This window comes from Camelina sativa, chromosome 14 (assembly GCF_000633955.1).
Source record: "Camelina sativa cultivar DH55 chromosome 14, Cs, whole genome shotgun sequence".
In the NCBI taxonomy this organism is placed as follows: Eukaryota; Viridiplantae; Streptophyta; class Magnoliopsida; order Brassicales; family Brassicaceae; genus Camelina; species Camelina sativa.
The window spans coordinates 5572788-5583715 of record NC_025698.1 but is presented as its reverse complement, the minus strand read 5'-3'; the positions used below and the strand labels follow the sequence as shown (position 1 = coordinate 5583715).

General features: G+C 39.1%; 5 protein-coding genes across 5 annotated transcripts in view; 1 reads left to right on the top strand and 4 right to left on the bottom strand.

Annotated features, from left to right (window-relative positions):
- The window catches only part of LOC104743242 (WEB family protein At1g12150-like), a 3267-nt gene extending 3175 nt beyond the window's left edge, over nt 1-92 (top strand). Inside the window, exon 4 of the mRNA XM_019235439.1 lies at nt 9-92. Coding sequence (XP_019090984.1) covers nt 9-79 — 71 coding nt within the window. The 3' untranslated portion in view covers nt 80-92. The remainder of the gene's footprint in view (nt 1-8) is intronic.
- LOC104739868 (flavin-containing monooxygenase FMO GS-OX5) lies at nt 95-2491 on the bottom strand. Its single transcript, XM_010460337.2, has 5 exons — nt 1911-2491; nt 1730-1800; nt 1078-1230; nt 771-989; nt 95-676 (listed from the first exon to the last, which is right to left on the bottom strand). The coding sequence occupies exons 1-5, from the start codon at nt 2452-2454 to the stop codon at nt 281-283; spliced, it is 1383 nt and encodes a 460-aa protein (XP_010458639.1). The 5' UTR covers nt 2455-2491; the 3' UTR covers nt 95-280.
- LOC104739867 (flavin-containing monooxygenase FMO GS-OX5) lies at nt 2920-5316 on the bottom strand. The gene is made up of 5 exons (XM_010460335.1): nt 4740-5316; nt 4559-4629; nt 3907-4059; nt 3600-3818; nt 2920-3505 (listed from the first exon to the last, which is right to left on the bottom strand). Exons 1-5 carry the CDS (start codon nt 5281-5283, stop codon nt 3110-3112), a joined length of 1383 nt encoding a protein of 460 aa, XP_010458637.1. The 5' UTR covers nt 5284-5316; the 3' UTR covers nt 2920-3109.
- LOC104739865 (flavin-containing monooxygenase FMO GS-OX5) lies at nt 5749-8974 on the bottom strand. The gene is made up of 6 exons (XM_010460334.2): nt 8392-8974; nt 8213-8283; nt 7756-7908; nt 7443-7661; nt 7183-7345; nt 5749-6171 (listed from the first exon to the last, which is right to left on the bottom strand). The coding sequence occupies exons 1-6, from the start codon at nt 8939-8941 to the stop codon at nt 5939-5941; spliced, it is 1389 nt and encodes a 462-aa protein (XP_010458636.1). The 5' UTR covers nt 8942-8974; the 3' UTR covers nt 5749-5938.
- Nucleotides 9058-10318, bottom strand: LOC104739866 (flavin-containing monooxygenase FMO GS-OX-like 6). Its single transcript, XM_019236220.1, is given in 3 exon segments — nt 9058-9927; nt 9929-10065; nt 10068-10318. Coding segments are annotated over 3 exon segments (558 nt in total). The 5' UTR covers nt 10201-10318; the 3' UTR covers nt 9058-9639.

Sequence of the window (10928 nt, the reverse complement as noted above, 5' to 3'; positions counted from 1 at the left end):
ATCTGCAGAAGCCGCAAAGAGCGTGGTGGAAAGTGAGTTGAAGAGATGGCGTAAACAAGAAGATGTACATAATGCTTAAGGCTAATTCCATCTGTATAAAACTTTGTTTTATTCCAACATTTAAAGATAAAAAGACAATAAAAATCGTTAAGAATTAACCTAAAGTGTTTATCAAATGATAAACTTTTTGAAGGCTTTTATTCTTACACAACAACAAAGAACAACACAAAAAACACAACAACATACAGACATGTGAATCATTTGTCCAAGGAATCAATCATCATTTTCCGGATTCCAATAACTCAGAAGGAAGACTCTTGATTAGCTTCTCTCTCAAGAAACCCTCATAAGCCTCAACAATGAGATGATCATCGTCCCACTTATCACGGAAAGTGTCTGGTCGTGTGGCAAGTCTGACATAGCCGCCATCAAGTTCCTGAAATCTCCACTGCTCACCAGGCGGTGCACCAACTTGCTCGGCTATCCAGTTGAGGTATTGAACATTACCCGCACCAAGTCTATGTGTGTATCTCTTAGGAAGCCCGTGAGTATCACGTATTGCATAATCGGCAGTAACGTCTTCCATCATTTTGTCTTCTGAAGGAAGCTTGATCCGGCCGGACAAAACTGCAGCCACCCACTTGCTTTGGAGCTCAAACATAAAGAATAGCAGTGTCTGATTTAAGATTAGAAAACACAATTTGTTTAGAGAATATAAAAAAAAATCAGAAATAAAAGCCAACAAAAGTAGATTGAAAGAGAGACTTAACCATCCAGGGTACACCAACGAAGGAAAGCCCGGGAGCAAGCGCAGGTGGAAACACATGCTTGTAAAGCGGTCCAACACAGTTATCCTCAACGGTAATATAGCCATTGGTGTTGAGAAACGGGAAGTAATATTTGTAACCGGTGCAATGCACAATGGTATCAGCTTGGACAACCTTACCATTCTCAAAAACAATCGAACCATCTTCGTTTCCACTTTTGATCTACAAAAAGAAAACTGAATCAGCGACTCGTCTAGCATGATCATAGTGCTCTCTTCTGAACGATCTACAAATATTATTTGTTATTTACCATAGAGTGAAGCCATAGATTGTCAGACCCAGGAAGTTGTTTGTATGTTTCAGATGAATTCGATCTAGAAGCGATATGGACTTCTTTAGCCACTGCCATTATGTCCCTGCTGATATCAGTTCCACTCGCAAAGTTTCCTATCACTACCACCACCTGTCAAAGATTTCAGACCAACATTGTCAGATAATTGAATTCTCCTATACATTTCAGACTCAACACCAACTTACTTGAATTACTTACACCGTATATTATTCCTACTAACCTAATAGCATCTCCAGAGGTATCTTACATTAGGACTCCAACATGTCTTGTGTTACAATTTGTTTATTTTTACTTATCATTTAAATTTTTAATTTAATAACAAAAATATTACTATGAATTTATGATATTAATAAAAATATTCATTAGTTTTATTGAATGTCTAACCCAGTGGGAGTGCTCTGCACATCCCATACCATAAAGAAAATATAAAAAATTCACAAGATATTAAATTCGAATATCATCAAAGCGCAATGATGCTACTAATATAAAATGAGAAGAAAAGAAATAAAATATTTCCTTTTAAGTGTATATTGGAAATAAAAAATCAAAAGGTGTCGACATACTGATGACAAAAAAACAAAAATAAAATATTTTAAAAATCTGTAAGAACCTGATCTTTGAATGGGTCAGGAACACGGTAATTGTGGCTATGGATCTGCTTCCCAGGCCATGAATCTATGCCTGAAAATAACAAACTTATCATCAATCAAAACATAAATCACTTCAAACTCATGGAATCTATAAAATAAAATAAAAAACTTTTGGATCAGGTTTTAATAAATTAGAAGTACCAGGAACATGAGCAACTCGAGGTTCTGTATAATGTCCATTACAAACAACGACAGCATCAAAGATCTCATCACCGGAGATCCCATCAGAGTTTTTGGATTGGACCCTCCATTTCAAACCATCAGGCTCGACAAGAACCACTTCAGTATTGAATCGAACCATCTCCACGAGTTTGAATTCCCTAGCAAAGTCTTCAAGGTAAGCTAAGACTTCTTTGTGAGTAGGGTACCTTCTCGGGTCTCTAGATTCGTCGTCGTGTTGAGGCACGAAAGGGAAGTCTCTGTAGCCCATGCACTCTCTTGGGAGATTGGTTCGGAGAGAGTCGTAGACGCTCGAGTGGACTACGGTTCGATTTGGATCGAGGCTTAGTGGGTCGACCTCGCTTTCAGGTGTGTATACCCAGAGACCTCCGACTTTTGAGTCACGTTCGAAGACTACGACGGAGTGATTCTCATCGCGTAACTCTCTTGCAGCCACGAGCCCGGCGGCTCCGGCTCCGATCACAGCCACGTGGAGTGACTTGATTGTGCTCTGTGCGGGAGCCATTTTTTATTTCTTTCTTTTTTTAGATGTGACGCTATGCATACTCCATAAAATATAGTCCATCTGTTAGTTATCTTCCAGACTGGAATAACGACAAGACAAAACGTTTTATTCGTGGAATACCAAAAAATAGTATTTGATTTGACCTTTTCTGTCATTTTTTTATTCGTTGCTATCACCAACATAGGAAATTTCTAACTCTTGGTCTCGTAGGCCGTAGCGCACTTACTTTGGAACTAGTTACAGTGGGTAGAACAAACTTTGGATGGTTTGAATTTAGCGAAATCACGGTACGCTTCTTCGAGAAGTTGATCATCGTCATCACATTAATCATCACGTTAAGTATCACGAGCAAGAAACATGATGAATCATCTTGTTCAAAGATAAAAATTACGTGGTGGAAAGTGAGTTGAAGAGTTGACGTAAACAAGAAGATGTACAACATGCTTAGGGCTGGCTGATTTCATCTGTATAAAAACCTTGTTTTATTCCAACATTCAAAGATAAAAAAGACACTGAAAATTGGTTAAGAATTAATCTTAGATTAATACAAGTGTTTGTCAATGGGAAAACTTTTGACGGCTTTTATTCTACACAACAACAAAGAAGAACACAACAACACACAGACAGGCTAATCATTTGTCCAAGGAATCAATCATCAGTTTCCTGATTCCAATAACTCAGAAGGAAGACTAGTGATCAGCTTCTGTCTCAAGAAATCCTCATAAGCCTCAACAATGAGATGATCATCGTCCCACTTATCACGGAAAGTGTCTGGTCGTGTGGCAAGTCTGACATAGCCGCCATCAAGTTCCTGAAATCTCCACTGCTCACCAGGCGGTGCACCAACTTGCTCGGCTATCCAGTTGAGGTATTGAACATTACCCGCACCAAGTCTATGTGTGTATCTCTTAGGAAGCCCGTGAGTATCACGTATTGCATAATCGGCAGTAACGTCTTCCATCATTTTGTCTTCTGAAGGAAGCTTGATCCGGCCGGACAAAACTGCAGCCACCCACTTGCTTTGGAGCTCAAACATAAAGAATAGCAGTGTCTGATTTAAGATTAGAAAACACAATTTGTTTAGAGAATATAAAAAAAAATCAGAAATAAAAGCCAACAAAAGTAGATTGAAAGAGAGACTTAACCATCCAGGGTACACCAACGAAGGAAAGCCCGGGAGCAAGCGCAGGTGGAAACACATGCTTGTAAAGCGGTCCAACACAGTTATCCTCAACGGTAATATAGCCATTGGTGTTGAGAAACGGGAAGTAATATTTGTAACCGGTGCAATGCACAATGGTATCAGCTTGGACAACCTTACCATTCTCAAAAACAATCGAACCATCTTCGTTTCCACTTTTGATCTACAAAAAGAAAACTGAATCAGCGACTCGTCTAGCATGATCATAGTGCTCTCTTCTGAACGATCTACAAATATTATTTGTTATTTACCATAGAGTGAAGCCATAGATTGTCAGACCCAGGAAGTTGTTTGTATGTTTCAGATGAATTCGATCTAGAAGCGATATGGACTTCTTTAGCCACTGCCATTATGTCCCTGCTGATATCAGTTCCACTCGCAAAGTTTCCTATCACTACCACCACCTGTCAAAGATTTCAGACCAACATTGTCAGATAATTGAATTCTCCTATACATTTCAGACTCAACACCAACTTACTTGAATTACTTACACCGTATATTATTCCTACTAACCTAATAGCATCTCCAGAGGTATCTTACATTAGGACTCCAACATGTCTTGTGTTACAATTTGTTTATTTTTACTTATCATTTAAATTTTTAATTTAATAACAAAAATATTACTATGAATTTATGATATTAATAAAAATATTCATTAGTTTTATTGAATGTCTAACCCAGTGGGAGTGCTCTGCACATCCCATACCATAAAGAAAATATAAAAAATTCACAAGATATTAAATTCGAATATCATCAAAGCGCAATGATGCTACTAATATAAAATGAGAAGAAAAGAAATAAAATATTTCCTTTTAAGTGTATATTGGAAATAAAAAATCAAAAGGTGTCGACATACTGATGACAAAAAAACAAAAATAAAATATTTTAAAAATCTGTAAGAACCTGATCTTTGAATGGGTCAGGAACACGGTAATTGTGGCTATGGATCTGCTTCCCAGGCCATGAATCTATGCCTGAAAATAACAAACTTATCATCAATCAAAACATAAATCACTTCAAACTCATGGAATCTATAAAATAAAATAAAAAACTTTTGGATCAGGTTTTAATAAATTAGAAGTACCAGGAACATGAGCAACTCGAGGTTCTGTATAATGTCCATTACAAACAACGACAGCATCAAAGATCTCATCACCGGAGATCCCATCAGAGTTTTTGGATTGGACCCTCCATTTCAAACCATCAGGCTCGACAAGAACCACTTCAGTATTGAATCGAACCATCTCCACGAGTTTGAATTCCCTAGCAAAGTCTTCAAGGTAAGCTAAGACTTCTTTGTGAGTAGGGTACCTTCTCGGGTCTCTAGATTCGTCGTCGTGTTGAGGCACGAAAGGGAAGTCTCTGTAGCCCATGCACTCTCTTGGGAGATTGGTTCGGAGAGAGTCGTAGACGCTCGAGTGGACTACGGTTCGATTTGGATCGAGGCTTAGTGGGTCGACCTCGCTTTCGGGTGTGTATACCCAGAGACCTCCGACTTTTGAGTCACGTTCGAAGACTACGACGGAGTGATTCTCATCGCGTAACTCTCTTGCAGCCACGAGCCCGGCGGCTCCGGCTCCGATCACAGCCACGTGGAGTGACTTGATTGTGCTCTGTGCGGGAGCCATTTTTTATTTCTTTCTTTTTTTAGATGTGACGCTATGCATACTCCATAAAATATAGTCCATCTGTTAGTTATCTTCCAGACTGGAATAACGACAAGACAAAACGTTTTATTCGTGGAATACCAAAAAATAGTATTTGATTTGACCTTTTCTGTCATTTTTTTATTCGTTGCTATCACCAACATAGGAAATTTCTAACTCTTGGTCTCGTAGGCCGTAGCGCACTTACTTTGGAACTAGTTACAGTGGGTAGAACAAACTTTGGATGGTTTGAATTTAGCGAAATCACGGTACGCTTCTTCGAGAAGTTGATCATCGTCATCACATTAATCATCACGTTAAGTATCACGAGCAAGAAACATGATGAATCATCTTGTTCAAAGATAAAAATTACGTGGTGGAAAGTGAGTTGAAGAGTTGACGTAAACAAGAAGATGTACAACATGCTTAGGGCTGGCTGATTTCATCTGTATAAAAACCTTGTTTTATTCCAACATTCAAAGATAAAAAAGACACTGAAAATTGGTTAAGAATTAATCTTAGATTAATACAAGTGTTTGTCAATGGGAAAACTTTTGACGGCTTTTATTCTACACAACAACAAAGAAGAACACAACAACACACAGACAGGCTAATCATTTGTCCAAGGAATCAATCATCAGTTTCCTGATTCCAATAACTCAGAAGGAAGACTAGTGATCAGCTTCTGTCTCAAGAAATCCTCATAAGCCTCAACAATGAGATGATCATCGTCCCACTTATCACGGAAAGTGTCTGATTGTGTGGCAAGTCTGAAATATCCCCCCTCAATTTCCTGATATCTCCATTGTTCACCGGGCGGTGCACCAACTTGCTCGGCTATCCAGTCGAGGTATCTAATCTGATTCTGACCAAGTTTATGTGTGTATCTCTTAGGAAANCATCGCGTAACTCTCTTGCAGCCACGAGCCCGGCGGCTCCGGCTCCGATCACAGCCACGTGGAGTGACTTGATTGTGCTCTGTGCGGGAGCCATTTTTTATTTCTTTCTTTTTTTAGATGTGACGCTATGCATACTCCATAAAATATAGTCCATCTGTTAGTTATCTTCCAGACTGGAATAACGACAAGACAAAACGTTTTATTCGTGGAATACCAAAAAATAGTATTTGATTTGACCTTTTCTGTCATTTTTTTATTCGTTGCTATCACCAACATAGGAAATTTCTAACTCTTGGTCTCGTAGGCCGTAGCGCACTTACTTTGGAACTAGTTACAGTGGGTAGAACAAACTTTGGATGGTTTGAATTTAGCGAAATCACGGTACGCTTCTTCGAGAAGTTGATCATCGTCATCACATTAATCATCACGTTAAGTATCACGAGCAAGAAACATGATGAATCATCTTGTTCAAAGATAAAAATTACGTGGTGGAAAGTGAGTTGAAGAGTTGACGTAAACAAGAAGATGTACAACATGCTTAGGGCTGGCTGATTTCATCTGTATAAAAACCTTGTTTTATTCCAACATTCAAAGATAAAAAAGACACTGAAAATTGGTTAAGAATTAATCTTAGATTAATACAAGTGTTTGTCAATGGGAAAACTTTTGACGGCTTTTATTCTACACAACAACAAAGAAGAACACAACAACACACAGACAGGCTAATCATTTGTCCAAGGAATCAATCATCAGTTTCCTGATTCCAATAACTCAGAAGGAAGACTAGTGATCAGCTTCTGTCTCAAGAAATCCTCATAAGCCTCAACAATGAGATGATCATCGTCCCACTTATCACGGAAAGTGTCTGATTGTGTGGCAAGTCTGAAATATCCCCCCTCAATTTCCTGATATCTCCATTGTTCACCGGGCGGTGCACCAACTTGCTCGGCTATCCAGTCGAGGTATCTAATCTGATTCTGACCAAGTTTATGTGTGTATCTCTTAGGAAACCCGTAAGTATCACGCATTGCATAATAGGCAGTAACGTCTTCCATCATTTTGTCTTCTGAAGGAAGTGTGACCCGACCGGACAAAACTGCAGCCACCCACTTGCTTTGTAGCTCAAACATAAAGAATTGCAGTGTCTGATTTCAGATTAAAAACACACACAATCTGATTAGAGGATGAAAAAATATCTGAAAAAAAAAAGCCAACAAAAGTAGAGTGAATGAGAAACTTAACCATCCAGGGTAAACCAATGAAGGAGAGCCCGGGAGAAAGCGCAGGTGGAAACACATGCTTGTAAAGCGGTCCAACACAGTTATCCTCAACGGTAATATAGCCATTGGTGTTGAGAAACGGGAAGTAATATTTGTAACCAGTGCAATGCACAATGGTATCAGCTTGGACAACCTTACCATTCTCAAAAACAATCGAACCATCTTCGTTTGCATTTTCTATCTACAATGAAAAAGCAAAAACTGAATCAGCAACCCGTCTAGTATGATACTAAGTTCTCTCTGATCGATTCTACATATAATATTTGTTATTTTACCATAGGGTGAAGCCATAAATTGTCGGAACCAGGAAGTAGTTTGTATGTCTTAGATGGATTCGATCTAGAAGCGATATGGACTTCTTTAGCCACTTCCTTTATGTCCCTGCTGATATCAGCCCCACTCGCAAAATTTCCTATCACTACCACCACCTTTCATAGATTCCAGAACAACAACATCGTCAGATAATTGAATCCTATAGATTTCAAACTCACCAACAACAATACTTGAATTACTCATACCACATTTTCTGACTAACTCTACCTAAGGTACTTCAAATACTATCAAAACAGAGTAACTCTTACCAATATAAAAATAAGAACAGAAATAAAGTAATTCCCTGTGTGTATAATGGAATTGAAAAAACACTTTTTCCATAGTTGTCGAATCAGAGCAAAAGCACTTTTTAAAAAGGTGCCGACAAAACAAAGAAAGATTAAACAACTCTGTGAGAACCTGGTCTTTGAATTGATCAGGAACACGGTAATTGTGGCTATGAATCTGCTTCCCTGGCCATGAATCTATGCCTGAAAATAACAAATTTCTCATCAATCAAAACATAAACCACTTCAAAAGCATCGAATCTTTATAAAAAAACCAAACTTTTGGATCGGGTTTCAATAAATTTATATTACCAGGGACATGAGCAACTCTAGGTTCTGTATAATGTCCGTTACAAACAACGACAGCATCAAAGATCTCATCACCGGAGACCCCATCTGAGTTTTTGGATTGAACCCTCCATTTCAATCCATCAGCCTCGACAAGAGTCACTTCAGTATTGAATCGAACCATCTCCACGAGGTTGAATTCTCTAGCGAAGTCTTCAAGGTAAGCTAAGACTTCTCTGTGACTAGGATACCTTCTCGTGTCTCTAGAGTCGCCGTCGTGTTCAGGTCGAGGCACGAAAGGGAAGTCTCTGTAACCCATGCACTCTCGTGGGAGATTGGTTCGGAGTGAATCGTAGACGCTTGAGTGGACTATGGTTCGATTTGGATCGAGGCTTAGTGGGTCGACCTCGCTTTCGGGTGTGTATACCCAGAGACCTCCGACTTTTGAGTCGCGTTCGAAGACTACGACGGAGTGATTCTCGCGGCGTAACTCTCTCGCAGCCACGAGCCCGGCGGCTCCGGCTCCGATCACTGCCACGTGGAGTGACTTGATTGTGCTCTGTGCGGGAGCCATTTTTTTATTTCTTTTGACGTGACGCTCTGTGCTCATTAGTTGGGTTTTATAAAGAAGCGTCTTCAATTCCGGTTAACCGGTTCGGTTTAAAAATAAACCAATTATTAGTACCGCGGAATTAAGAAATTAAAAACCCAACTGAACTAATCAAGTAATTACATGGACACATGGTGACCATAGAATAAAAAGTAACTTTTTGCAATAATTAAGCTGTAATCGACCTAAATTAAGATTCTTATATTATTATGTGTTGCATGTTCATATACTTTATTCTCAAAATACATAAAATATGTTACAAAAGTCAAACTTTGTAATATACTCCATTAATCACCTTCCATTCTGGAACCACCAAAAGAGAAAACGTTTATTTTGTGGATTACCAAAAACAAGTATTTTAATTTAACCTTTTTTATTCGTTTCACCAACATAGGAAATTTCAACTCTTGGTCTCGTAGGCCGTAGTGCACTTACTTTGGAACTAGTGGCAGTGGGTAGAACAAACTTTGGACGGTTTAAATTTAGCGAAATCACGGTACGCTTCTTCGAGAAGTTGATCATCGTCATCACATTCATCATCACGATAAGTATCATCATTTTTCTTGATGGCGATATTATATTGTTCCACTCTCCAAGGCTCAGTAGACGAGCAACCACACTTTTATAGTTAAGAGATATTTAATGGTTTTGGATACTTTAAATTACTTACCAGGAATATGAGCAAGACGAGGCTCAGTGAAATGACCATTGCAAACGACGACTGCGTCGAAGATATCTTCACCAAAGACACCTCTTGAGCTCTTAAACTGAACTATCCATTTAAGACTGTTCTCCGCCGCTGGCTCCACCCGCACGACCTCGGTCTCGAATCGGATCATCTCATCGATCTTGAACTCTTTGGTGAAATCTTGAAGGTACATCATGACTTCCCTGTGGTCCGGGTACCGTCTCGGGTCTCTGGACTCGTCATCAGGTCGAGTTACGAACGGGGAACTCACAATAGCCCATACACTCTCGTGGGAGATTGGTGCGGAGGGACTGATAGACGCTCGAATGGACGATGGTTCGATCCGGGTCGATGCTCAGTAAGTCTGTCTCGACGTATGGAGTGTAAACCCAAAGTCCTTCACTTGTTTCTGACGCTCAAAGACGGTGACCGTGTGGCCTTCACGACAAAGCTCTCGAGCTGCCACGAGCCCGGCGGCTCCGGCTCCGATCACGGCCACGTGACGTGAGATGATTGAGTTAGGCGGCGGAGCCATAGACCATAGTATTTGTTTCCATAGACAGAGTACTTATAGGTGTAAACGTTCTCAAATCTGACCCGATATTATGGATTTATTTTCCAAATCTCCCTACGTAATTCTTGTTATGGGATTGAAAATAGCGCAACCTGTTCCTGACACGCTTAAGAAAAGTGTACACGTGGCATGACTATACTTTTCTCAGCGTTTGTTTCTTTGTCCAAGTCAAACGATAACAAATTCTAAGCGTCATTCAGTAAACATTACGAGAATTAAGGTCAGCAAAAAAAATAAAAGAGGATTAATTGAGTATTGCCTATTGAAACTGAAAATTTTACAAATATAGTCAAATCAAAATTTCTATTTTATTGAAGCTATCATAGTTATAAGGTAATGTGTAGTGTGGAAGAACGTTTTATTTTATTTTCTACATTTGAAGAATTTAAATGCTCTACTTATTATATTAAGAAATTATTTGATACTCTATATTTTAAAGATCAATAAATAAAAAATTGTTCAAGAAAGGTCAATAATTCAAGAGGAGGATTACTTAACTAAAGAAAAAAAAAACAAAAAAAATGTAGAAAAACAAGAGAAGTACAACATTTTCCGAGAGAAAAAAACCCGAAAACCAAGACAGTAATGGATTCGTTTTCTACATGAAAGAAAATCAAAAATTCCAATTCCATCACCCCCGTACGTACGCTGAACGCCTAAAACGATATAATCGAGAAGGACCCCCCCCC

What these genes read in the sequence shown, in the direction of transcription:
- LOC104739868 (XM_010460337.2), bottom strand. Translation starts at nt 2,454, where the DNA reads ATGGCTCCCGCACAGAGCACAATCAAGTCACTCCACGTGGCTGTGATC. An exon ending in TCGAGTTGCTCATGTTCCTG is followed by an intron (nt 1,801 to 1,910) that starts GTACTTCTAATT and finishes TGTTATTTTCAG; the next exon opens with GCATAGATTCATGGCCTGGG. An exon ending in TCGTTGGTGTACCCTGGATG is followed by an intron (nt 677 to 770) that starts GTTAAGTCTCTC and finishes ATCTTAAATCAG; the next exon opens with ACACTGCTATTCTTTATGTT.
- LOC104739867 (XM_010460335.1), bottom strand. Translation starts at nt 5,283, where the DNA reads ATGGCTCCCGCACAGAGCACAATCAAGTCACTCCACGTGGCTGTGATC. An exon ending in CTGACCCATTCAAAGATCAG is followed by an intron (nt 4,060 to 4,558) that starts GTTCTTACAGAT and finishes AATCTTTGACAG; the next exon opens with GTGGTGGTAGTGATAGGAAA. An exon ending in ATCTATGGCTTCACTCTATG is followed by an intron (nt 3,819 to 3,906) that starts GTAAATAACAAA and finishes TTCTTTTTGTAG; the next exon opens with ATCAAAAGTGGAAACGAAGA.
- LOC104739865 (XM_010460334.2), bottom strand. Translation starts at nt 8,941, where the DNA reads ATGGCTCCCGCACAGAGCACAATCAAGTCACTCCACGTGGCAGTGATC. An exon ending in TAGAGTTGCTCATGTCCCTG is followed by an intron (nt 8,284 to 8,391) that starts GTAATATAAATT and finishes TGTTATTTTCAG; the next exon opens with GCATAGATTCATGGCCAGGG. An exon ending in ATTTATGGCTTCACCCTATG is followed by an intron (nt 7,662 to 7,755) that starts GTAAAATAACAA and finishes TTTTCATTGTAG; the next exon opens with ATAGAAAATGCAAACGAAGA.